This window comes from Lissotriton helveticus, chromosome 7 (genome assembly GCF_964261635.1).
Source record: "Lissotriton helveticus chromosome 7, aLisHel1.1, whole genome shotgun sequence".
Classification (NCBI taxonomy): Eukaryota; Metazoa; Chordata; class Amphibia; order Caudata; family Salamandridae; genus Lissotriton; species Lissotriton helveticus.
The window spans coordinates 1,029,435,195-1,029,461,391 of record NC_136068.1 but is presented as its reverse complement, the minus strand read 5'-3'; the positions used below and the strand labels follow the sequence as shown (position 1 = coordinate 1,029,461,391).

The following is a 26,197-nucleotide window of genomic DNA, read 5'->3' as shown; positions in this document are numbered from 1 at the left end:
TTAATATTTTCGATTGTCGCCTGTCCTTTGTCCAAATGACCCTCTCATTTCCTTTCATACTATGAATGCCTCCTCTCTCTGAGCACAACGTACGCTGAAAACATGCATGTTTGCCGTCATCTCCATTATTGTATTTCTGCAAATTGCTCACAACTCATTTATACGATCACAACCTCGCCTCCTTCCTCTGAAAGCCATACCAATGCAACCTAACAATACCTAATATCCTCTAGCTCATGGGTACTCACAAACTTTCTCTCAGGGGCCAAATTTACAGTTTGGTTTGTGTCCGAGGGCCACACCGGTGGGGGCGGGTTTGGTGGAGGAGGGGGCTGGGTTAGAGCAACAACAAAAAAGTGTGACCATGAGGTTGAACACAGGTCCCTGCAGCGGACGCCTTCGTCCACTGAGCCACCAGACATACACACATCTCTCTCTCTCTCTCCCTCTATATCCCTCTCTCTTCCTCTCTCAACCTCTCTCTCCCACCCTCTCTCCATATTTCTCCCTCTGTCTCACTCAGACTGTCTCACTCCATCTCTCTCCCTCCCTCTGTCTCACTCACCCTGTCTCTCTCCCTCTATTTCCCTCTCTCTCCTTCCCTCTCCCACTCTGTCACCCTCCTCCCTCCCTCTGTCTGTCACCCTCCCACTCCCTCCTCCCTCCCTTTGTCTGACCCTGTCTCCCTCCCGCTTCCTTTCTGTCACCCTCCTCCCCCCCTCTGTCTGTCACCCTCTGTCTCCCTCCCACTTCCTTTCTCTGTCTCCCTCCCTCTCTCTGTCTCCCTTCCTCTCCTTGTCTCCCTCCCTCTCCCTTTCTCTGTCTCCCTCCCTCTCCCTCTTTGTCTCCCTCTGTCTGTTTCCCTCTCTTTGTCTCCCTTCCTCTGTATCCCTCCTCCCTCTGCCTCCCTCCTCCCTCTGGCTGCCGCCCGTTCTCTGTCTCCCTCTGCCTCCCTCCTCCCTCTGTCACCCTCTCTCTATCTCCTTCTGTCTGTCTCCCTCCCTTTGTCTCCCTGTCTGTCTGTCACCCTCTGTCTGTCACCCTCTGTCTGTCTCCCTCTCTCCGTCTGTCTCCCTCCCTCCGTCTGTCTCCCTCCGTCTGTCTCCCTCCCTCCGTCTGCCCTCCGTCTGTCTCCCTCCCTCCGTCTGTCTCCCTCCCTCCGTCTGTCTCCCTCCCTCCGTCTCCCTCCCTCCGTCTGTCTGTCTCCCTCTGTCTCCCTCCCTCCGTCTGTCTGTCTCCCTCTGTCTGTCTCCCTCCCTCTGTCTGTCTCCCTCCCTCTGTCTGTCTCCCTCCCTCTGTCTGTCTCCCTCCCTCTGTCTGTCTCCCTCCCTCTGTCTGTCTCCCTCCCTCTGTCTGTCTCCCTCCTTCTGTCTGTCTGTCTCCCTCCCTCTGTCTGTCTCCCTCCATCTCCCTTTCTCTGTTTCCCTCTCTCCGTCTCCCTTTTCCCTCCCTCTCTCTCTGCCTCCCTTTCCCTCCCTCCCTCGCTCTACCTCTGTCTCCCTTTCCTTCCCTCCCTCGCTCTCCCTCTCTCTGCCTCCCTTTCCCTTCCTCCCTCGCTCTCCCTCTCTCTGCCTCCCTTTCCCTTCCTCCCTCGCTCTCCCTCCCTCTCCCTTCTTTCCCTCCCTCCCTCGCTCTCCCTCTGTCTCTCTCCCTTGGTCTTCCACGCTCTACCTCCCTCTGTCACCCTCTTCATCTCTCCCTGCCGGTCTGTGCCCGGGCTGAGTCAACTTCAGGGCACACACACACACAGCCGCACGAGCACTTCACAGGTCTTTAAAAGACCATGTGTATGTTAATGAGGCTTTTGTCTTTCACCTCTTAGCGCCCCTGCCCCTGCAGCTCCACTCTATCACTGAATGCCCAGGCCCCTACAGAGCAGCAGAGTCTCGGCCCCCAGTGTTTGCAGACACGATTTTTTTCTTCTAACACGGGTAAATTGTCTGCAAGAACCGCGGGCCGCCAGGGAAGGCTTGCCGGGCCGCTGACGGCCCGCGGGCCGTACTATGAGTACCCAAGCTCCAGCTCATCTATTCATCCCACCAACCATGTGCACAAACTCCCCTACCACCCTCGAAACTAATGATCACAACTAACTCCTAGTAATTTATTTCACCACAAAGAAACTGGAGGGAATGCATGGAATGGTTTGCTTAGGCATACATGACTAATCCTATTAGCCAAAAATAAACAATAACACTGGACTAACCACTAGCCTCGAGTTCCGGACCAGTGTGCCTGGTATAAAGTGCTTCAAAACCTCATTAGGGGTAGTAAGCGCAATATATGCGCACTTACAATTGAAATGTAGCCCCTGTGGGAGAATGTGTGCTCCACAAATGTTAATCCCGACATAAATTAACATCAACGCATTGCCCCTTGTTAAAGGCATGGGGTTTGAATGTGTTCAGTGTTCTAGATTAGTTCTGCTGGCTTAATAGTGCTTGCTTGACTTGAATGTTACTGCAAAAAAACAAAATGGTGATATTAGGGCCGCATGTAAAGACTCCCTACGAAACAGAACAGGGACACTATGCAAGGATAATACAAAATCCTTCGTCGCTGAATTTCTCATTACAGTATGAATGGTCCAGACACGCATTCTGAAGGTTTTGTTTCCACGGACAATGTAAACTCATTTCATATGGAGTAAGTGCAAAGGTACCTCACACAGTGCTGCATAGTAGGAGCATACAGTTTATCAGCCTTCCCATCAGAGTTATGATTCGGATAAACAGCAAATCTAGTGACCCAAAAACAACAGACATTTTCAGTGTCATTAAAAAACATTTATTCAATCTCTATCCAACACCGGAGCAGATCGAAATCAACACCCATAACCCCCTTGCAAGAACTTTCCGCACCGTCAGGTGCAACAATATTAATCCAAGCACCCAGATGACACTGTAAATGCTCATCAACAAGCTGGCACCTGACAGAGGTACAGCTGTTCATGGCAGAATGGCCACACCCTCCATCTGCTGATAGTCCTTTAAAATAGTGCAACAATTTAACTTGCACACCCAAGTTAAAAAGCAACCGGCTATGCTGAGCCTGCCAGTGACTGGCAGATGTGCGTTTTTTCTGTGAGAGCAGCATTTTCTCAGAGGGCAAGTTTGGCACTTCAGATACCCGTAGAATGAGGCTGCCGATGGGTCTGTGTATCAGGCACATCAGACTAGGGCAAAGCCTTTCAGACAGGGCTTTCAGCAGCAATCTGTAGCCCTTTACTTGGCTCCTTGGTGCTTTCCTCCATTTGATCCAGTTTCCACTGAAGGGATTTTTCATGTTTGGTTTTAAAAAGTAAGCCATGACCTAATGAGAAAGAGAATGGGGATCAATGAAGCCAATAAGATGCAAAATGGAAAGAAGAAAAGAAACTATCAGAAACGAACCCGCAGCTCACATACATGAGAACCACTGACACCCCGCACCCACAGTTTTACAAAAAACAAACAAGGCAAGCATTCTCTGCAGTAGATCCTCCCACTTCAAAGAAAGCCAGCTGTGCTACTGCCCTCTTACTAAAAGTCTGAAAAGTACACACCACTGACAAACACAGGTGGTTCTGGTACCTTCAAAGGAAATCACCCAAACAGGTTATGATTTTCTTACAGGGCACAAATGCTGTTGCCACCCTTTTAATCTGTAGCTAAGTATACATCACTGTTCTCACAAATTCTAATAAAGCATAGTTATTTAGCTACAAAATCCATGTGGGTACATGTCATGATTTACTTAGCCTCTTCAAATGGCTCTGTGGCGGAAGGTTGGGTAAGCAGTGGAATGTGCTGTTGGACTATTAAACCTTAGGCAATAGTATTTTTAGGTGAAGTGCTGTACACGTGAAGACACAAGGAAGAACTTACTTACTAGGTAGCACTCTTTCTTGTGGGAACTCTGTCCAACTGCAGTTTCATCATTTAAGAATAAATACTAAAGCAGTATCTTACAATAGTTTAGTCTGTGGAGCGTACTCAAACCAAAAAGTCTTGCAGAACTGGGAGGGCGAAGGGGCCTTCCCACCAAACCGGACTGGAAGGGAACTATTGCTTTGTGAATGTATGCACACAAGCCCATCTTGCAACCTGGAAGATTGTACTGACAGCCACCCCTTGCACTAATGCAGAGGCAGAGTCCTTGGCCTTGGTGAAATGGTCTCTCAGACCCTCCAGGGCTGCATCAAGATCTATGCAAGAAAAAATGTACACCTCAGCAGTATCCTCTCCTGTACAGCCTTTCTTTTTTTTGCTCCAGAAACCCCCCCAAAAACCGAATTGCCCAAATCAATGGACCGTGGTGTGATCCATGAAAAAACTCAAAGCCCTTATGGGGTCCACCTGATGAAACCTTTTCACTTTTGAGGGGCGTGTGTGTGTGGGGAGGTAGGGGGGGCGGGGGGGAGGGGTGTCAAAGAATCCAGGTAGAATGATCGGCTGCCAGACGTGGAAGGGAGTCACAACTTTAGTCAAAAAGGTAAACTATTTCCTCAACACCAATTTGTCTAAGAAATTGTTGTAGGAGGATCACATTGAAATCATCAGCAGTTCACTCGTATGAGTTAACATAATTGCAATGAGTAAGACACTTTCCATAGTCAAGAGATGCAGCAAGCCAATCTGCATATGCTCGAACACCAGCCAATTCAAGGTCCACTAGGGCATCAAAAACAGTTTGAGAGGTAAAATGCAACAAACTTTTAATAAACCTCATCGCAACTGGTGATTTGAACACTGTTCATCAGGTAAACGTAAAACAAAAAGGCTGACAAAGATGAAAAATAACCTTTCGGAGTGCCGACATCAAGACCTTGTGGGGCTAAACACTCAACAAGCAAAAGGATACCCAGTAGCTTCACATGTACGGGATCCAGGGCAGCACACCAGGTTACGAACTTATCTCAGCACCCAGCGTACGTAGATTTACGCGACTTCAGATGGGGGAATAAAATGAAATAGATTGCCGGCATACATGGAGATGTAGGTTGGGGCGGTTCCGGTGAGATTCCTTCCCTGTTGCTGAGACAGCAGTAACTCCAAAAAATGTTGGAAATAGGAATGTAACGGTGGCGAACAATTCTAGCCAGGGCTATCTCCATCGACTGAATACGCCTTGTACTTCTTTGGGTTGCAGATGCCACTTATTTATTTATTTGAAGTTTTATATAGCGCGAACATGACCTGTTAGGGTATCAGAGCGCTTTACAAGGAAAGGTACGTTACATTCATGAAGGCATGGGCAAAGTACAGGGATGGGGAAAAGTCAATAGTGGGACGAAGCCATGGCTATATACAAGAGTCAATACAGTGCCAAAATCAGCGATGACATGAGTACAATTGGGCACAAGGAGGAGATATATATAATAAATGGTACAGATCCAAGTACAGGATGGCGTGGGCAGAATACAGGGATGGGGGTTGGGGAAATGACAAAAGTAGGGCAAAGCCGTGGAAATCTACAAGTGTCAATACAGTTCCAAGATCAGCGGGAGATTTGATAACAATAGGACGAAAAAGATATGTACACAAACTGGTACAGGGAGCATTGGAAGGAGTGAAAGTTGATACAAATAGTAGGTCATACGAATGTGTACCAATTGGAGGAATTTGCTCATTAAGAAGGTTTTAGCTTCTTTTTTGAAGAGCACCAGAGAAGGTATTTCTTGAAAGTAGGTTTAGCATTAAAAGTATTTGAAGTAGAATGACTAGATTGAGTTTTAACAATGGCTACTTCAACCTCAGGGACATTTGTTTTCGTATTCTTCCCTCTAATTTCGGATACAAATACTTCAGAGTGTTCTATACCCTTAGCTATATTTATTACTGCAGAAAGAGTGGTCTCCGTACCCATCCAAAGTCTTTCTTGTATCTTTTTGCTTTTTGTTCTCATCATAATTTGGTCCCTGAGGACTTGTTCGTATGATATAGTTTCGAAAGAACAAGTGCAGGCAAGTGAACGTAGTGCCGCAACGTAATCCTCAATATTTTCATCTGTTTTTTGTTCACGAGAGTAGAATTTGAACCTTTCCATCACTGTATTTATCCTCCTACCAAAACGAATTTTCATCTGTTTAGAGGCTTTGTTAAATACATCTATGTCACCTGCGTCCTCAAGAGGTGGTAGGTTATCAAATTCTTTTATTCCTGCGCCACCAAGACAATGTCTTAAAAGAGCAAGTTTTCTTTTTGCCGTACAATCATCTTTTTCCAAGACATCCAAGTATGCATTAAACATGGGAAACCAAAGATCCCATTCAATAGGAGGATCACCTGCAACCTGAAGGAAATGAGGTGGTGCTGCGATGTTAGACATCCTGTAAATGAAATTTTAATGTTAGTATACAATTTACAAATATGGATGTGTAAATTACTGTAATTGAAAATTTTCTAAAGAAAAAAATTTATTTGAAGCAAGGTGTGCAAATCACCGTTGAAATTTGCAGCAAAAGAGGTGTGTAAATCACAGTTGAAATTTGCAGTAAACGAGGTGTGCAAATCACCGTTGAAGTTTGCAGCAAAGCGTCTTAATTGAAACTGTTAAAAGATTGATTTCCAGTTTATTTCGGTAAAGTTCTGAAAATACGCGAAGATTTGGCATCAACCTTAACCAAGATGGCCGCCGAGAGCGTCTTTAGTACGCGATGACGTGCGTGATGACGCTGATACCCAGAATGCAGTGCGAGTCGGCTGAACACTAACGAACTCCGGGAGGCTCGAGGTGAGTTCTTCGAACAATTTACTTAAAAGTAAACAAGGCGATTGAAAGCGCAAAAGTCAATGTTAACAAATCTTCTAAATATAGGCAAATAAGCCGCTCGATCAGTGCGGTCGAAAACTGGCAAAGTTGAATATTGCGGTGAAATTGAGTAAAATAGGAATGCAAAGTAACTTACGTTTTTGAGGGTTAAGATCACTGAGGATTCTTACGTAAGTTCTTTTAGAAAGTCAAGTTGTGTAAGGAAATTCTTCACAGTTGAAGGAAATCAAGGTTTTCTTTTCTTTTAGATTTCTTTAAGTTGAACAAATGTTGATTGAAGTAAGTGAACGCTGTCTTCTTAAATCCACTGCTCCCAATCGTCGCCAGTAATTATGTAGTGACTCTGACCACACAAGAAGTAGGTTCCAAGTGAATTTATTCTTAGGAAGAACAGCTTAACATCCACAGGTAGTAGGACATGTCTTCATGCTATCAGTAAGTCAGATAACTGTTACATTCAAGGGGAAACACTCTAAGCCCTTCAGACCATTCTATATGACATGGATAAGTTCCAGATGACAGGGAGTCATGGTCATAGAGTGACATGGGAAAGTTCTAGATGACATAGGGAATACCACAGTATTCTTCTGATGGAGGAAGGAAGCGAGTTCCGGATTCTTGGTGCAGCTCCGGAGAATGCTTGATTGTATGTTTTTACCTTGCGGAAGAGAGGTGGCTGGAGCACACGTCTCTGGTGGATCTGGAGTTTCTGGATCTCCCAGATGACATGAGTTTCTGGGCGAGATACGCTGGGGAGTTCGTGTACAAGGCTTTGTGAGTGATGCAGGCCAGCTTGATATGAATTCTGCCTTCAAGGGGATGCCAATTCAAGGCATTCAGGTGTGGAGAGATATGGTCAAATTTTTTAGAACCGGATAAGAGTCAGGCTGCTGCGTTGAGGCAAGCTTTTAAGGGGGCAGTTGAAGTCTTAGGCAGGCCAGATAGTGTGGAGCAACCATATTAGATTCTGGAGATAAACGCCTGCACAGCGTTTTTTAGGTCGGCAGTTCCCAGGAAGGGTTTTAGTTTTCTCAAGTAGCTCAGATGAAATCTGCCAGTTTTGGCCATCGCGTTGATGTGTTCAATCATATTTAGGTTGCTGTCCAAAATAATCCAAGAGATTTGGCGGAATATACAATGATAGGGGTGCAGTTTAGTGCTGTGATGAAGTTAGTCTATTCAAGGATGTTAGCAGATTTTTTTGGGGGGGGAGGGAGATGAGAAGAAACTCCGTTTTTTGGGCATTCAGATTGAGCTGGTTGTTGGCAAGCCAATAGACAGTGAGTTTCAGAGCATCATTTAGATGGGTGATCTCCTCAAGTGAGGAGATTTTAATGTAGATCTGGGTATCGTCGGCATACATGTGGAAGGAGATGTTGACCGAGTGGAGAATTTCAGCTAAAGGTTCGAGGTAGAGATTGAAAATGGCAGGGGACAGAGTGGAGCCTTGCGGGACACCGATGGAGATCGGGGAGGGAGCAAATAGGTTGTTGTTGACAAGGAATATCTGTGTGCGGTTATGAAGGAAGGAACCAAACCATTTGATGACGGTACCTCCTAAGCCCATCCTGTGTTCGAGGCGTTCAAGGAGTTTCTCGTGGTTGACCGTGTCGAATGCCGAGGAGAGATCCAGAAGGATCAGAAGACATGTTTTGCCTTGGTCAAGGGCTAGGAGAGCATTGTCAACAATGTGAAGAATAGTAGTTTCAGTGCTGTGCCCAGGCTTGAACCCAGATTGGAATTCGTCAAATAGATTAAAATTGGCGATGTGTTGCCTTAGTTGTAGCTGCACACATTTCTCCAGTACTTTCGCGAGAAGAGAGATATTCGAGATGGGTCTGAAGTTATCTGGAATTTCCGGATTCAGAGTGGGTTTTTTTAGGATGGAGAAGACTTGCCCGGTTTTCAGTGAGTCGTATATGGTCCCTTGGAGAAGGGAAGCATGATAATGGTAGTCCATATGGTAGCGATGGGTAAGGTGGTCGCTGCCAAGCAGTTGGTGGGGAGGGGGTCGTTAAAGTGGGTACTCAGTTTTAAGGAGGATAGAATTTTCGAGATGGAATGGTCATCATAAAGTTCAAATTTGGACCAGTGAGCCTTGTTTTTGGTAGTTGCTTGGTGAGGATGAGAGGATAGAAGGGTCCCAGACACAGAAGGAGGGGAGTTCGAGGAGTCCTTGAGTTCGTTACCCAGCGAGTTGATTTAGGTTGCAAAGAAGAAGGAGAACTCATTGCAGGTGATTGAAGATTTAGTGGTTACCTTTGCTGATATCGCTATGTTTGTTTGATTGAAGTTGGACTATTTCAAAAAGTTTGCGTGGTCTGTTCTTGGCATTTTCCAGGTCTGAATTGAACTTTTTTTTGGACAAAAGGATACTCTTGTTGTACGTATTTGTGGCCTGACCGAGGAGTTTGAGGTGGGAGCCTGAGGGGTGCTGTCTCCAGTTCCTTTCTTTCAGATGGAGAGCTCTCCTTTCGTCATTGAGGGGTCCGCTGAACCAAGGGTTTTTGTCTTTGATTTGGGACCTTTTGAACTTAAGCAGGGCCAGATCGTCCAAAATGTTAGTCATAGTCGAGTTGTAGTGATCTGTGAGGTCGTTGACCTTAGAAAGATTCGGGGGGGAGAAGCTCATTCTCGCAGCGGGCAGGCAGTTTCTCAAGGTACAGGCTCTAAGAGTCTCTGAGCCAGCGTTTTGGTTTCACCGGTTGCCCAAGTTTTTTCAGGAGGTGGTCAGGTATAGTGAAGGTGATGATGTTATGGTCTGGCCAATCACATGGCTCTATTTAGTTCAGCTTGACCGCCGAAGCCTTAGTGATAATCCAGTCCAAAGTAGCGCCTTTTGTATGGGTAGGCAAGGTGCAGGCCTGGGTGAGTGATTGATCAGCAAGGAAAACTTTGAAGGCATTAACCTGGGAGTTATTGGGGTCATTCCAGTGCATATTTAATTCACCGAGGAAAAGGTCATTGGAGTGAGGCGAGACCTTAGCAGTGATGATTTCCATGAGGAGGTCCAAGAAAGTGCCGTTCATGCCTGGGGGGGTGGTAGAAGATGTGCAGTTTCCATAGCTGAGAAGTGGTACTACTAATGGAGAGGGCAAGCTATTCGTAAGAATCCGTAGGCTCAGCGTGGATTTCTGTGGCGAGGAGGTCTGAGCGGTAGATGCAAGCAATGCCTCCCCCTTCTTAATTTGTCTGTCAAGTCTGGTGATGTTATAGTTGGGCAGGACCAATAGGTCAAGGTGCTGTGATGAGGATTCATTGAGCCATGACTCGGTTAGGATAGCTACATCAGTGTTGTAGTTAAGGATGAGGGAAGCGATGTCCGAGGCGGGTCTCGCAGCTGACCGGCAGTTAAAAAGGAGGCCCGAGAGGGGGGGAATCAGAACGAATGTTGTAAGGAGGAGAAGTTAAGGGAACTTTTGTTAGGTTGTTACTGTTTACCCCTCTGTTACGGTGGGATGATAACCTGGTTGTGTTGATTGTGATAGTAGGAATCAGGTAGTCAACTTCCTTGTCAGGAGGACAGGGGGCGTCGGGGGGCTCAAGTAGGGTGAGAGGAGGGTAAGGGTCTCCTCCTCCGAGAGGTGATTAGGAAGTTTGCGAGGGCGAAGGTGTCGGCTGGCCAGCGGCATGGGCTGGAGAGTGGGTGAGGTCAGAGAGGGGGGGACAAAGTTAAGAGAGGGCTTGGAGGTGGCGATAGAGTGTTCAGTGAGAAGGATGTTCTTCAGATCAGATAGGGATTTCTGGATTCTCTGAACTATGATGGATACTCTGGTGTTCAGGGTTTCAAAGTCCAAGGGAAGGGTTGAGCTTGTGGGAAAGGGGACCCGGGTGTCAGCACAGGGGCTATTGGCGAGTGCGGGAGGCCAGGCGAGGGAGCTTGACCTCCCTATGGTTGGGTTACCAGGAGGCCGGGAGAGACGAGGGTTATGCAATCTCCGAGAGGCAGGGGATCCGTTAATGTTGCGGGGAAGGGTCGGTGACATGAGATCTATCATACAATGTCTGCTCAATTTGCCCAATCTGGCCTTGCTATGCTGCTTCAACCACAAGCAAAAGGCCCCAGAATCCCAATGCACCCTGCTTGTTGCAGTGCTACATGGCTGTAGTGTTGCTTGTGAGAAACTGCACCAGCCTCCCATAAATAGATATCAGAAAAGATTTCAGAGCCAACTGGATGGCCCGGAGTTCGAGTAGGTTCATGTGAAGCTGGCCCTTTGCTGCAGACGGGTAGCATCTGATCTTCACATTCTCTAGATGACTTCCTCAACCCAGGAGCGTCCATTACCGGTGCCAATTCTGGATAGGGGGGGATGGGAATAGAGCGACCTGCCGCAGAACACATTGTCAGCGATCAGCCACCACTTCAGATCCTAGGCTGGCTGGATGGGGCCGGAAAAATAGCCTTGAAGCAAGGCCCACTGGGATTTCAGATTCCACTGCAGGCCCGACATGGGCTACCTCGCATAGTGGACAAGGAGGATGCACAAGTTTAAAGGCCTAGAAGCCTCACAGCACCCTCAACAGTATCAAGCCCGAAATACTGAGATCCAAGCCTGAATGTCCTGGACTCATTGCACGGAAGGAAAAGCATTGAATGCATCACTGCCTATAGGCTAGACCCCTGAAGTAGCCCCTACAACTGAACAGGGAAACAGCTTTGTAGGAGCCAGCAGGCAGGGAACACGCTGTGGCCCCACTATTCTTAAACAGTTCCAGTGATGAATCCCCGTCTCTCTGAAGAAACAAACAGGCCATAAACAGCAGCAAAGCCTGCACATCGCCTGAGAATCTAGTTGACCTCATTCAGGCATGTTGCAGAGTACAACAGTCGTACCAACTGCCCTGCCAGTAATGGTATCTAAGCGGGTCTATATTGCTTGACCATACACCAGAGTTGTTACAGGCCTAGTAAAAGGTTTAATGGGGACAGAAGGCATTGGGAAAGGGCCGTCTGCCAGAAGTATCCTGACTGAAGGTGCCTGCAGTTTTGTGGTATTGAAAGGCATGGCAGAAGGAACCGAAAGCACATTAAAGTTTTATTTACAACACTCATTCTTGAAGGTCTCAATCTGCTCTGTGGTTAACGATGGCCCAGGGAAGAACTCTAAGTCTATCAGGACCAGATGAGATATGGGTCTCGCAGCAGGTGACTTAAATGGAGTGTGATACAGATCTTGATTACGTTGTGCCTTCTATTTGGAATGAGATTGGTGGGATGGGGTCGTATTTCGCATTCTTATGTTTGTACTGGGACTTTGACTTACCCCAATATTTATATTCGCAGATGGAGTGGTTGCGGACACAGCAGTGTTACTTGGTGCAGAACCTGTGCCAATACTGAGACTTATGTTCCGAGATGTACAGCTTTGCCATACAGTCTTGAATCGTCTTTGGGTGCATGAAAGTGCATATGTCACACAACTTCGAATCATGGCACCAAAGGCACTCCAAGACATGACACAGCTTGAACCTTGTCGTTTTCAGAGGGGATGTTGTTCCCTACTAGACTGCTGAAGACTTGTTTGAAGTCATTGGAAGACTGAGAAAGGTGGGGGAGGAGCTCTGAATCTGTGTCTGATGGCATGGAAAGAAAGGAGCTGATGTCAGAGCACAGGGGTAGAGCTTATAGGTGGCACTGAATCAGTGAGGAGCCACACAAAAACACCTCTTAGCGAGTGGGGTATTGCTATAAAATTCAGCAGACCGAGTCTGGTACCTGTGGATATTCGAAGGTGAGGAATCTGCTGTTAGAAGAATGCACAAGAAGTGGTGTGAATAAAAAGTATGTTGCATCTGTGGTGAAAAGATATTTGAGAAGGAATGAACGGTTGTCAATGCGGTGCCAACCTCAGGGCTCTGGTGCTGTGTTGAGAGGGGGAAAGTCTGTCTTGTGGGTTCCTCTGGTGCTGAACAAGTTCTAAATGTGTCTGGCCAGAACAGCCTGATTCGGCCCGTACATATGTTTTCAGTTCGTGTACAGACGGAATGGGTGGCACAGGTACTGAGCTTGTGTGGAAATAAATGCAAGGCTTTATGGAGTTTCGTGGTGGAAGCAGAGGAATTTTGGTAGGGTGAGTGGTGGAAATTCACACTAACAGCAGGCAGATAATGACATTTTGAAGGACAATGAAAGCTAAAGGGTTTGTGGGATTAGAAATGAGTAGCTGCTAGGCAGAAGTATTGGCAGAGGGGTGATAAGCAGTAACGTATGCATATGATGGTTGTAGAGGACTGGAGCGAGACAGTGGAGGAGGTAAAAGATTATGGTAAAGCCAGTGGTGGAGATACAAAGGCTGTGCAAATGCACTAATGGAGAAACAGAATGTCTAAGGCTTTGGAGGAGGATAATATATAACGCACAGGGCTTCTGGCAGTCAGTGTTGGAAATAATAAATGACTGTGCATCAAGAGTCTCAGTAGTCAATAAGACGAATGCATTCACCTGGACAATCGGCCATTTCTTTGAAAGCTTTTTTCTTACAGCATCCTCTGCACAGGTGGAATACACACCGAATTCCCTGGAAATGCATAAAACCAATTAGTGTTCCATTCATAGGAAGAAATGAGAGCTCCTTTGACGTGTCTGCAAAATGGGTCATTTCTGATGGACCACTAAAAGGGTGAAGGGACATTAACAGTTATCAAGGAACAAAGTAACAAAGCCATGATGAAAAAGCATGCAACAATAGAAAGATCGCTTATCAAGGGTGAAAAGGAAGGAGTGAGACAAACCCTATGCCCCCCCCGTCACCACATTCTGTTATGCTCAGACGACTCTTAACCAATACAATCATTATCTGTGACAGTGCAATGGTCACCAGAATGGACAGACACAGCAGGGAAATTACACAGAAAAGAAAGACGTAAGATGGAACAAAAGATGCTGGAAGGCCACCGAGCGGCCTAATACTGGTCATCAAGCCCCAAGTGTATGCGCCTGAGGTGGAAGGATGACTGAAGAGACACAATGATGGGATGAACTGCTAAGTATCGATTTGTACTCCGATCAATGGGGAAGTGGAATTTATTTTTACGTTAGAACTGCAACGTTCAGCTTCAGTGTCCTCTCAAAACATGGTGCACCATGGGAGAAAAAGAGTTGCATACAACAGGAAAGAGATTGTGAGAGCACTAAATAGGAGAGGCTGTGTTGGGATTGAAATGTCAGACATAACAGAGAAACACTTTGTAAAGCACATAAAGATCACTTGTAATAGTTAATACTTTAAAGAAAATCAGACAGTGAATTACGGTCTAGAATAAACTGTTTGGGCACTCTGTAATTTAGTTCCTATGATCCCTTGCCCTTTGTGTATGTACACACCTGAACGGCTTTTAACATGCCATTGCCATATTTGAGCAACAAACACTTTTCTGAATGTGTATTCAATTAATGATACCAAATAAAACACTTGACTCGTATAAACATGTGTGAGCTGTTGTGACACAGTAATTCCAAACAATGCAGCTTTAAAGGAGGTAACAAGTGCAACATACTCAAGTGTCTTTACAGACAGAAGACTAACTCACCTTTGGGTTTCCGCATTGCTCACATTTTACATATTTTGCTGAAAGCAAAAAAAATAAACAGGTTTATTAGTGTATTGAAAATTCAGACCGTGTCAAGCCCAAATGCTGACAATTCCCAAAATCCACAACAACAAAAATCCTCCCAATAAAAGCATCTTGCCAAACCACAATCCATCTCAGACCAGAAAATACAAAGGCCCATTCCTCAACACGAAATCTGTCATCCAGTACCAAGGATATCACTATTTTAAAAAAAAACCCTGATCATATTAGCCTATTCAGCGTGTCCCGCTGACCCATCTACTCTGCCTCTCAGAGTCCAAGACCACTGTGCTTTCCCTTAAATGGCCGATTGTATTCTCACATACGTTTCAGGGCGGCATTAAATGTCTTGTTGGGGTTGCGGAGCCTCTTCTTCTGCTTGTTCTTCGAGAGGAGCTCTGTGGGTGGTTGGTCCTCGTCTTCCAGTGCCCGCTTCACCCGCACTGCATTCTCTGGCCTATGGACACCGTTCTCCATCTTCTGCTCTTTGGGCCTGCAATAGCAATGTTAAAGGGTTTCCAAAGTCTTCCCACAGAGCCTACACACACATCCCAGTGAAGGATAATGTATAATCTGATCTCAGTTGACCTGTTTATATACATATTTTTTTATTTTGTAATGTACATGTACCAATGTAAAGTGCTCTGAAACCCTCGAGTCTAGCCAGCGCTATATAAAACTCTTCAATACATAAATAAAATAAATATACACGAGGCAGGTATAATTACATACCAAGCTACACACGCCGTTACAATAATACTAGGGAATAAAACCAAGGCTTGTGGAAATCTGCCTGCATTAAGTGCGCTGGGGGACTGGGGTGGGTTGGGAAAAAAATTATACAGCAAGGCTGACTAAATTCTGTTGCAAAATAGGCAAATTATGCAGCATAATACGGCACATTTTGTGATAGTATTACATCATTATTGTCATTTTTAAACATGGTTACTGTCTGAGCAATGATTTAACTTTATTAGTACCAGTTTAACTCCCAATTAGAACAATAAGCAATCAAAAGATGACCAGTCAACTATTGCAGAGGACTTTTTACAGAATGGGGAAACATCTTGCCATGTTTTTAGTAATTTTGTTATCCTTTTGCACTAGAAACATTTTTTTTTCTGCAGATTATGCACATGGATTGTGCGGCAAATGCATAATTATGAGGAAAACCACAAAGAACTGCATAATTCCAGGGGGCCTGAATAAAACCTACTTCCTCTCAGTGTCATTTTCCAGCTATCCTATTAAAAGAACTAGAGTGCAGTATAACTGGCCTTGCCTTCTTTCCTCTGCAGCACATTGCAATCTAAACCAAAAAGGTTGAGTTTTAAAAGTTAAACCCCTAAAGATGGAGAAGTTATAAGCACCAATGTTGAAAATCTAATATAGTCCACCCAGGGTCGACTGGTGTTAATAGGAACCCTGAGGGAGGAGACAAGAAGAAAAACAAGCATTTTCAATGCAATCAGTCTTGCCTTTGGAAACATATGTTTTTAGCTATGCAGCATATTAGCCTGGGTGCTGAAACATCTACTGTTCTTTAACATGGAGGGAAAGTAAGCACCAAACTGCGTGACACACCAGGTATGGGAACACATGGAGAGAAATTTTGCCTTTCAGTGGGAAATGGCATAGTCCAAAGCTCTGTTTTTACTAATAAAATCAGGGCCTTTGGTAGTCATATAACAGAAAATACAAGATTTTAAAAAATATGATTGTCTATGGGTGCTAGTGGAAAACAATTTCTATGGACTGGAATCTAGAGAATGCTAAAGTGATTCTGGTAGTTTACTGACCTATGCTGGTCGTTTTCTATCAAGAAAGTCCGAGGGCTGTTCTCCAGAGCCCACAAAGTACATACACATATCAGTATATAATAAATATATATTAAAGTATATATGAGGTCTTGAATGCTCAACCTAAAAATGCAAGAAGCTGAAAAGAAATTACTATTTGTTGCTCTCGTATTTAAAAAAGGGCAGCTCTAATGAGCTTTGCAAACGTCCTGATGCGCATGTGCTTTCTGGGCAAAGTTTTCTTTGCCCTGGAGGAACAAGCTAAAGCAGTGACATCATGGCAGAGGATGCGCCCAGTTAGAATGTCATGGATAAGGTTGCTTTTAAGGCTCTTACACAATGACACTGGGAGGCATTCACAGAGCTCCATTCATTTCAATAGCAAGGGCAGGGTAGGCTGATAGGGAGAACGTGGTAGTGGGTGGTAACATGTTAATAGCCATCACGAGATGGGTGCGGGCTAGAGGAGGGGAGCAGCTGGCTGCTCTCCTCGTTCCTCTCATGTCATGTGTTTTCACTTTTGTAAGCATTATATCAATAAAGCAGAGCCTGAGCCAATTCTCAAAGGTATTGGTACATATTATATAAGCACCCCGGCTACCTTCAACAATGTCAAATATTTTTAGGCCAAGGACGTTCGTTAAGCGATTTGCCCAGAATCACAGCATATAGAGCTAGCGCCGAGACTCCAACAGTGCATAGTAGTAGAACCTCCACCACGTGCGATGATGGGTACACTAAGGTTTGACAAGAATGCAAAGATTACGGCCCGGGCTGCTCGCCAGCCCCTGGTGCACACGCTGTTTTACCTTTCATCTAGTCAATCTTTCATCGTGAATGTACAGAGAGATATTCCTTCAGAGCCTGGATTCTGTTTATGTTTACCTGACAGTGCTGCGGCGCCTGAGCACAGCATAAAAGAACCCTGGCCTGCATATAGGGCGTGGGCAGCATGAATGAATACTGCACCAGCACAGGCTGGCGCATGCCATCTTTGAAGGCCGGATGAGCCGTCAGTACAATGCCCATCCGCCAAAAGCAGACGCCAAGGTCGCGCCGTGTGTACCACATTGTTTCATTTGTTAAATAAGTACATAAAGCTGGAAAGACAACGCTAGCCCCGGTTGTCTCAGTCTGTGTATAACTTGTTCTAGAGCGCGTGTTTTTTTCTGAAGAGAAATGCTGCATACAATCTGGCCACGTCAGTCTTAATACCCTTCATTGTCGGGCATTCTGGCACGTGTCAAGAGTGAAAACATGAAGAAATGAAAAGCGCCTGTCGCGTGTAATGTTGAAGTAATACGATTTTTAAAAAAAAATGATTTTAAAGAAATGGGCTAATTTATCTTCAAGTTAGGCTCCACACTACCAATCTCACTGTAGTTCCACAGCTCTGACGTATTCAATGAGGCTTTGAAATGCCCTATAAATTACAGCGTTTATATTTTAACTCAGTCTTCACTAAATTGACTCGCTGGCTGGTAGCTTGAATGTTAGAATGAGTAAGAGTTTCCATTTTATTTCTTCACGGTGCTCACTTACAGATTACGCGCAATCGAAGCCTGGAAGCCAGCTTAGCCATATCTGCCTACGCGTACAGTGCTGCATTCGGGGTATATTAATGTCTCTCTAATGCTCCACATAGTCTGGTACTCCTTGGCCTGAACTTGTTCTAATCATGTGTAAGATTGCTTCCAGATTCGCCGAATAAGTGATTATTAACACACACTGTGCTTACGTAAATAATCAAGGACTTTGCAATAGTGCTGGCATTTATTTGTATGTAGGGAAGAATGCACTGACTGTTTATGTGGGCTTGGTAAGCAGCTGCGATCAGACACATATACCGACTTTCGTAGCCATCCACTGTGCAGTGTTTTGCTTTAAGTTTCTCAATGTCTGGATAAAATACGTATCATAGCTCTAAGGCAAATTTGCCCCATAAAACCTGTCTGCCTATATGCTAGGGGTGCATATTTATTTTCTGTGAAGCCGTTAAGTGCTTCAATGCGATGCAATACAATGTAAATCATGCAATGCATGTTATGTAGCTGCTAAAAATAAAAAGTTTCTTTTTTAATAAGCCGACGCGTTTCACCTCAGTACATCAGAATTATTGTGACACTGCATTGAGTAGCATTTACTAAAAGTGAAAGTTGTTAAATATAAACTACTCCAGAACCCAAAAAGGATTAGTGTCTAATTAGTATAGTGAAATATGAAATTAATTTGAGCGGTCGGTCTGTTATATGGATTGTGAAGGAAAGTGAAGGGTTAGAAGAGGAAACGGTTTGCATTTATATAGCGCTTTCTACCCCTGATGAGGTGTTGCAGCATTTTTCGATGAGTAGCAGGCTACTCTGGAACCCAAAAAGGATTAGTGGTGAATTAGTTAAGAAAAATATGAAATAATTTGATTTGAGCGGTGGACAGGTTTGTCTTATTTGGATTGTAAAATGAATAGTGGAGGGATAGAAGAAGGAAGGGTCTAGAAAGTTTTGGGTTTAGTTTGCTTTTTTTTTTGGAGTTCATAGCAGTAGGAGGAGGGTTGAGATGCGTAAAGGGGAGGTGGAGGGGGAAAAGTCAGAGGGAAGGGTTTAGAAAGGCTTGTTTGGAATATCTAAATAGCAAAACAGGAATGAGATGATGTAAGGGGGTAGAGGGAAGAGTCAAGAAAAGGTTATTTTGGGGATCATAATAGTGGTATGGGGTTTGTGATAAGTGAGATTGGAGGTAGAGGGTGTATTTTGATAGTTGATTAGGGTGAGAAATAGGGCTGTGCATTGGAAAGAGTAGTAGAATGAGGTTTGAGTAGAGGTAGAGGATATATTGAGACAGGTATAGGATGAAAAATAGGGCAGTGCACTGGAAAGAATAGTAGGATTAGGTTAGAGATGAGTCAGGGAATTGAGGTAGAAACATTAATGAGAGATATAGAATGAGAAATAGGGTAGTGCATTGTAAAGAGTAGTAGAATGAGGTTTGAGCTGAATCAGACGATTGAGGTAGAGGATATATTGAGAGAGGTATAGGGTGAGATCTAGGGTAGTGCATTGGATATGCTGAACTGGAAGCAAAGTAATAAATATAAAGTTTCATTAGTACATGAAAGGTATATATGTATAAGGAAGGTATTATATGTGGATTAAAGGTGCATTTAATAAAATCAGACTTTCAAGTGCTGCTGTACTTTAAATTATTTTTTGTTTGTAATTAAATAGCGAAAACATTGTAGATAAATAGTTATGAGGGACTATTTACTTATTTATGCAGTCACTTGTATACATGTTAAACAGAATAATGTAACTATAAGTAATATGTACATTTGTTAAGCAGAACTAATGAATATCTTTAAAAACAATTATTATACATGTTTATGTAAAGCAATACACATATGTAGGTACACATCTATAGTCCAAATACATGCTTAAATACAGATGGATATGCTGCATATTTATGTTTGAGTATGGTGGTTATGTGGGGAAGAACCAATTCTTGAGTAGTCTACTGAAGATGAGGTGGTGATCTGTGGATCTTATGTTTGGAGGTAACTAGTTCCATAGTTGAGCTGCTTGAAAAGAGAAGGATGTGCCACCTATGTTTTTTTTCTTTTTTCGTAGGATTTTGAGGTCAGGTGCTACTCTAGAGCAGAGGTTCCTTTATTGAATGTATTTTGTAATTTTTATTCCTGTTGAAGAGCATTCCTGTTCCATGTATTCCTTTGTGGGTTATACAAAGCAGCTTGAACGTGGATTGTCTGGCAACCGGTAACCAATGTAGGGCTTTCAAGGCAGGGGAGATGTGGGCTTGCGGTTTTATATGTAAGAGTAGTCTGGCAGCAGAGTTCTGAATCAGTTGTAGTATTTTCATAGTTGTTAAAGGTGATCCGTGGTAGAGGCTATTGGCGTAATCGATTATGGACAGAACAAAAGATGGTAGCCTGGCCCTTTTGCAGGAATCCCAGGTAGGGGAAGATGCGTCGCATAGTTTTTACAATAACAAAGCTTGATCTTGCTAGTTTGTCCTCTTGGGCATTCATTGATAGCTTGGAGTCCATAGTCATTCCGGGGTTCTTACTTCCTTTGATACTTTAGGCAGTGTTCCCAGGTCATCAGGTCAGGCAGTGAGCGAGTCATCATTTTTCCAATTGCCACACATGAGTTTTTCCATTTTGGAAGCATAACATTTGAGATAGCTCTATGTCATCCACTGATCCACAGCTCTGAGACAACTGAAAATTGGTGAGTTTCCAATGTCTTTGGATCATTCCAGTTGAAGGAGTATTTGTGTGCCATGTACATAGTTATAGCACGAGAGGTGAAACTGATTGATCAGTGACGGTAATGACTTCATGCAGATGATGAAATGCATGGGTGAGATGATAAAGCCTTGAGGGACCCCTGCTTTTGTGAAGTACGGTTTGAAAGAGAAAGGGGGGTATGGATGACACTAGTTCTGTTGTGAAGGTAGGATGTGATCTAGTCAAGAGCAGTCCCCTCTATGCCGGCCTCATAGAGTCTTTGTATCAGAGTGTCATGGTCAAAACATGTAAAAGGCAGCTGAGAGGTCCAAGAGAAGTAGTGGAGCAACCCCGTTCTGGTCAACTGTGTTCTTAAGGTCATCCCAGAAGGCAACAAGGGCAGATTCTGTGTCTCTTCCTGGACAGAATCCCGTTTGGAAGTCTGAAAGTATGGCATTATCTTCAATGAATTGTGACATCTGGGTGAATACTGCTCTTTCTATCAGTTTGCCCAGGAAAGGTCCATTCGTAATTGGTCTGTAGTTGTCGTGGTTCAGCGGGTCCAGGTTGGTTTTCTTTAGTAATGGGCGTATGTATGACTTTTTTAGTTCTTCTGTAAATATTCCTGTAGTTAAGGAATTAATAATAATTCTTCTTATGGGTGTAGCAGCAGAGCTTGTTAGAATTTTCTTCAAGGTTTGTAGTGGACAAAGGGCAGAATGGCTGATGGCAGGTCTGCTTGCTTAGACAGGTCCATAAATTAATCATGTGAAAATTGTTGGAAGGAATGGAGAGGCTGGGTTAGCGTATTGTTTGATTGCTGTTTTGGAAAAGGATCAGTGCTAATTTTTTTTTTTTTAAAATAGGAGTCCAACATGTCTGCTTTGGCTATGTAATGATTTGACAGTTTGTCTGAAATCTTGAGTAATGGGTAAGCTCCTTCTAGGCAATTTGGTTTGCGAAATCCAGTGAGAATTTTAGAGAATTCTTTATTTGCACATTTAGCATTTTGAATTGTGTCTGAATAGTATTTTTTGTAAAAGTTTTTTAGGAAGTCCACTTATATAATCTGCTACGTTTCTGTAGGCAAAGTTTGTCTTGATTGGTGTTTGTTTTGAGCCAGGCATGTTGCAGCTTTCTAATTTGTTGTTTTATGTCTTTTAGCTCTGTATTTCTCCAAGGTGCCTGTATTCTTTTGTTCTGTTATGTCGTTTTTAGTGGTATTAGGATATCAAAAGCTTCCTGTAGCGACTAATATAATTTTCTTAATGGAATTTATTGTGTTTAGCTCTGTACTCTATGTTAGCTGTGTTTCTAAGTGTTCAAATTGAGTTTGTTCCACGTTCGATAGGTGGATGTATGTCAGGTGGTTTTAGGAGTGTCGCTTAGTGTTGTTTTACTTTGGAAAGCAAGCAAATGGTAGTCTGACCATGCGAGTGTAGTCAATGTTTGAAAGGTAACTAGTTGAGTATTTGCAAAAATTACATCCAGGATGTGTCCTGCAATGTTTGTGGACGATCTGATGCAGATTCAGTGCGTCTAGGCCAGTAATGATTGTTTTTGGATGGGGCATATTGGGTTTGTCAAACCAAATGTTGAGGTCACCCAGAATGCATAGGTTGAAGTATAGTGTGATAAGGTTTCAAACAGTGTCTACAAGTGTGTCTGGGAATGTTGCATTGTTAGGTGGAGGTCTGTAAAGGAGTAGTAAGTTACAGGAGGAAAACGCTGTGTAGGGTTACACCTGGTGAAGAGGGCTTCACAATCTTGCATGGAGACGTTGTCAGTTTTAGTGATATTTAATGTTTGCCTGAACACAACAGCTAGGCCACCTCCTCTTTTGCTTTTACGATTTTTGGAGATCGTTTCATAGCTTCATGCAAGACTGGAGCCATATCATCAACCAACCATGATTCAGTGATGAAGAGTATGTCAGGTTATGTGTCAGTAAGGACGTAGATGTGATGCTTGTTTTTAGAGAGCGATCAAGCTTTTATCAGTAGGCAGCTTAGGGAATGTGCTTTGGAGATGGTGTGACTGTTTTGTAGAAGAGAGATCAGTATTTTGTGGTCTTGTAGCAGGTTTGTCCTTAGTGATGGTATTAACTTTATGAGGAGAAAAAGAGTGTCGCTGTTCTGTATCGTGTTCCTCGTCCAGCTAGATAAGAAGGCATTTTGATGGGTCTGAGTGTGTAGGTGGTGGAGATGGTGGTTGAGTGAGTTGTTGAGCTGTGTTGTTTTTGTATGTAGCCTTCTGTAGCAGACATGGTAGATGTAGGAGGAGAGCAATAGTGTAGCTGCTCTGTATTGTGTTCCTCGTCCAGCAGGCTAAGAAGGCATTTTGATGGGTCTGAGTGTGTAGGTGGTGGAGATGGTGGTTGAGTGAGTTGTTTTTGTAGTGTAGCCTTGTTGTGCAGTGGACATGGAGAAGCAAAGTTGTGAGGAGTGCCATGTTGCTCATTTTGTTTGCCTGTGTTTAGGGTGGAAGGTGCATGAGTTAGGGATGGTGGTGCAGCATGCGGGGCATGTTGTAAGGCTCTAAATTGTCCAATGGATATGAGGCGGTTAAAAGAGAGTTGCTGAGTTGCTGTATATGTGTTAGGTGTGGGGGAAGAAAGAAAGCTTGGCATTGGTGTTAGTTCATGGTGGGCATAACTTGTGTAGTCTGGAAGGTGGGATCGGGTGTACGTTTGTAGCTTGTGACGGAAAGTATTATGAGATGTTGTGCGTGAAAGATTTTGTTGTGCCGGTGTGTGTGATTTATGTTTTCCTTTTAAGGAGTTGTGAAAGGAGGTGCTGATTTATTTGTTTCCTGAGAAGGATATGTATGTAAACTATTGTTGGTGAGTGAAAGTTGTAAGGTAAAGGGGGTAGTGATCTGTTTGTGAATAGAGTGTATGTGGCGTATAAGAGAGGATGAACTAGAGTTAAGAGTGTTTGATGTGATTACTGAAAGAGGTAATAAGTGTAAGTGGAGTGTAAGCCTTGTGTGATTGTGTTTTTGTGGTAGAAAGAAGAGAAGGGTGTAATCAGGTGACCCCTTCAGCCAATGGGCACCCTAACAAATCAGAACACTAGCCTTAAGCCCTAGAACCAAAATGACACCAGCCTCTTAAAGGCAATCACAGACCTAGTCCCATCAGCCAATCAGGCAAGAAACCCTAAGCCCTACGTTCAATAAAAACCCTAGCCTTAGCCCTAGTCCCATCAGCCAATCAGGTATGGAACCCTAAGCCCTACGTCCAAAAGAAACCCTAGCCCCAGTCCCGGCAGCCAATAAGGAACGAAGACCTACATCCAATAGAAACCCTATTACCAGAAACCAATTTGAAACCCTAAACCAACTCACCAATCAGAGCCCTAACCCGAAGCCCCGCGTCCAACAAAAACACTGACCCAGGGATCAATCAGAATCCTAGACCTATCAGCCAAACAAAACACTAACCCTAAGTCCAATACAGACAACAGATACAGCCATCTATTACTGCACAAATGCAACATCCAACAGTATCTTGTATAAGGGGCATGTGACCTCAAACACAGGCTGTTAGGCTGTCAGGCTGTCTGAATCTCATTGGAGACAGACATGCTCAACCCACACTATTGAGTGCCGCAGGTAAGGGCCAAAACCAGGCCTCTAACAATACTGCTTTTCCCACACTTAAACTACTAACTCTCCTAGCCAAAAAAACGAGTATTACATGCACTTTCTAAACACAGCTTAAACTCAGAATAGATTACTGCAGCAGAGCACCCTCTGCTTAATCTCCAAAGTCTAATGTCTGTGTTTTTTGAGGGAGAGGGGGTTTAACCCCTTCGACGCTCATGACGAGCTGGGCTCGTCATGGCGTAGCCTCCTCGCACGCTCATGACGAGCCCAGCTCGTCACGTAAAGTGCGATTACGAGAATCCCAGCGTACGGGCGGAATTCCGCCCGCACGCATGCGGTTAATCTTGATTTACTCTCTTGCTAAGACAAAAAGAGAGCTGGGAGTGGATTGCTTTCACACAGGTCTGAGCACAGATTAGGGGAGAAATCAAGAGGGAAAAGTAAAGCAGGAGGGAAAAGTAAAGCAGTCAAAGGCTGCTAAAAACTCAGATCACCAACATCAAAACCTGATAGAGCAAGATTTCGCATCGCGACTTGCTCGATTCATGAACCTCGAAACCGTTGTAACCTCGTAACGAATTGTACGATTTACTAATATCTTTATTTTCGATATATATGTATGATAGAGAAGCTTGCTTATGTGTTTTACTAATATGATTAATCCGTGTTTCTAAAATGGCCGCTGCTTGACTTTCCTCTTCTGCGCATGCGTCAGTCACACTCACGTGACTTCGCGTAGAGATAGTTTTGGAGGGAAAGGGTGCGCATGCGTAATAAGCAATAAGATGGCTATAACGTGGTGAAGCTTTGTGCTGCTGCTCTTGTGAAATTGTTTGTTGCACTTACCAATAATGCATAGTATATTTTTATAATGATGAACCTAAAATGTGAAATCATGACCTGTAATACATTCATTTATTTTTATGTACTAATTTGTTTTCGCTTACTTTTCATGTATCCTCGGCACTGAGGGGTGATGGGGGCTTGGGAGTCCATCTTGGAGGGTACTTCTGCGCAGAATCAATCGATGGTGAAGATGGCATTGAAACCAAGCCAAAGAAGGTTGTTGGCAGAGCCTGCATGAGAACATGCACCTTCACCCTGCCAGAAGCATCTAGATTGTATTATATTGTAACACATTGTATTCTTTTGCATTGTATTCCGTGCGACTTCTCGTGGGAACCCCAAATCTTGCTAGGCGGCACCTTAGGATGCAAATTAGGCCTTAGAATAGTCTGTTCTGATTGGTGTGTTAACCAAAGCCTACCTTAGGACCAATCCAAATTGGGGATTCTGACACTTTGCAACATTTGGGGGGTGGTACCCTGTCCTAAAACAGTATAACTAGCCTAGGTTTAACTAGAGAAATCGTCCGACTTGTCTGAATAGCTGACCTGTCACTGACCCAACGCACTCAATAGGTGACTTGATACAGAGGTGCTGCGGAGCTCTCTGTCCGAAATCGGACCATAGACTCTGAAGGTTTTACTGAACCTTAAGTGCTGGCGGAGCACTTTTTCTGGGAATTCGCTGACCCAATCGGGGTCCTGATCGATAGCTGCAGAGAGGGTGGAGCGCAGGCGTTGCTTCCAAACTGCGGGTGCTGGTCGTATCCTGGTGGTCCTGTCCTGATCCGAATCTGGGTTTCCTGTCCTGTCGTGTCCATTCTGCACCTGCTATCCTACTGAGGGTTATCCTTCCTTGAGGGTTTTCCTGTCCTTAATTGACCCGTGGCCAGGGTTGGTTTTCACACCAGTCTAGGTAAATATTGCTCTGAAATTCTTAAAACTGCACCTTTCTTTGCTTCAATAAAGACATACCTTTGCACGTGATAATTTTCCATGCTTTCTCCTGCAACCATTGCATTTCATAAAGTCATTTGCATTTGATTTCATAGCGTGTTCCTATGTTACCCTACCTTTTAGAAATCATTTTCTGTATTGCAGTTTGCAACTTCCTGATATGGTCTTGGTTTTTTCTCTCGAAAACTGACTAAGTAACTCAGATTTATAGCGTGTTCATCTTGCCCCTTATCTTAGTTTTCCTCTCACTTAGCGGGTTCCCTGTCGCACTAGTATTCTATTGATAAAGCTGTATGACTGCCCTTTATTTGAATTTAAGATAAACTTTTCAAAACTTCCAGTTGTCCGTGGTCATTTTATAAAAAGTAAAGTCATATTTTGAATGGTGTATTTTGCTGCCTTTCCTTTTACAGCTAGCT

General features: G+C 44.1%; 1 protein-coding gene across 3 annotated transcripts in view; it reads right to left on the bottom strand.

The window, feature by feature from the left end:
* Positions 1-2,764: 2,764 nt before the first annotated feature.
* Positions 2,765-26,197, bottom strand: part of DUS1L (dihydrouridine synthase 1 like) — a 266,802-nt gene continuing 243,369 nt past the window's right edge. For all 3 annotated transcript variants that reach the window (XM_078653767.1, XM_078653766.1, XM_078653768.1), the window contains 4 exons: positions 14,655-14,821; positions 14,287-14,324; positions 13,199-13,274; positions 2,765-3,312 (listed from right to left, as the gene is read on the bottom strand). In XM_078653767.1, coding sequence (XP_078509893.1) covers positions 3,191-3,312; positions 13,199-13,274; positions 14,287-14,324; positions 14,655-14,821 — 403 coding nt within the window. In that variant the 3' untranslated portion in view covers positions 2,765-3,190. The remainder of the gene's footprint in view (positions 3,313-13,198; positions 13,275-14,286; positions 14,325-14,654; positions 14,822-26,197) is intronic.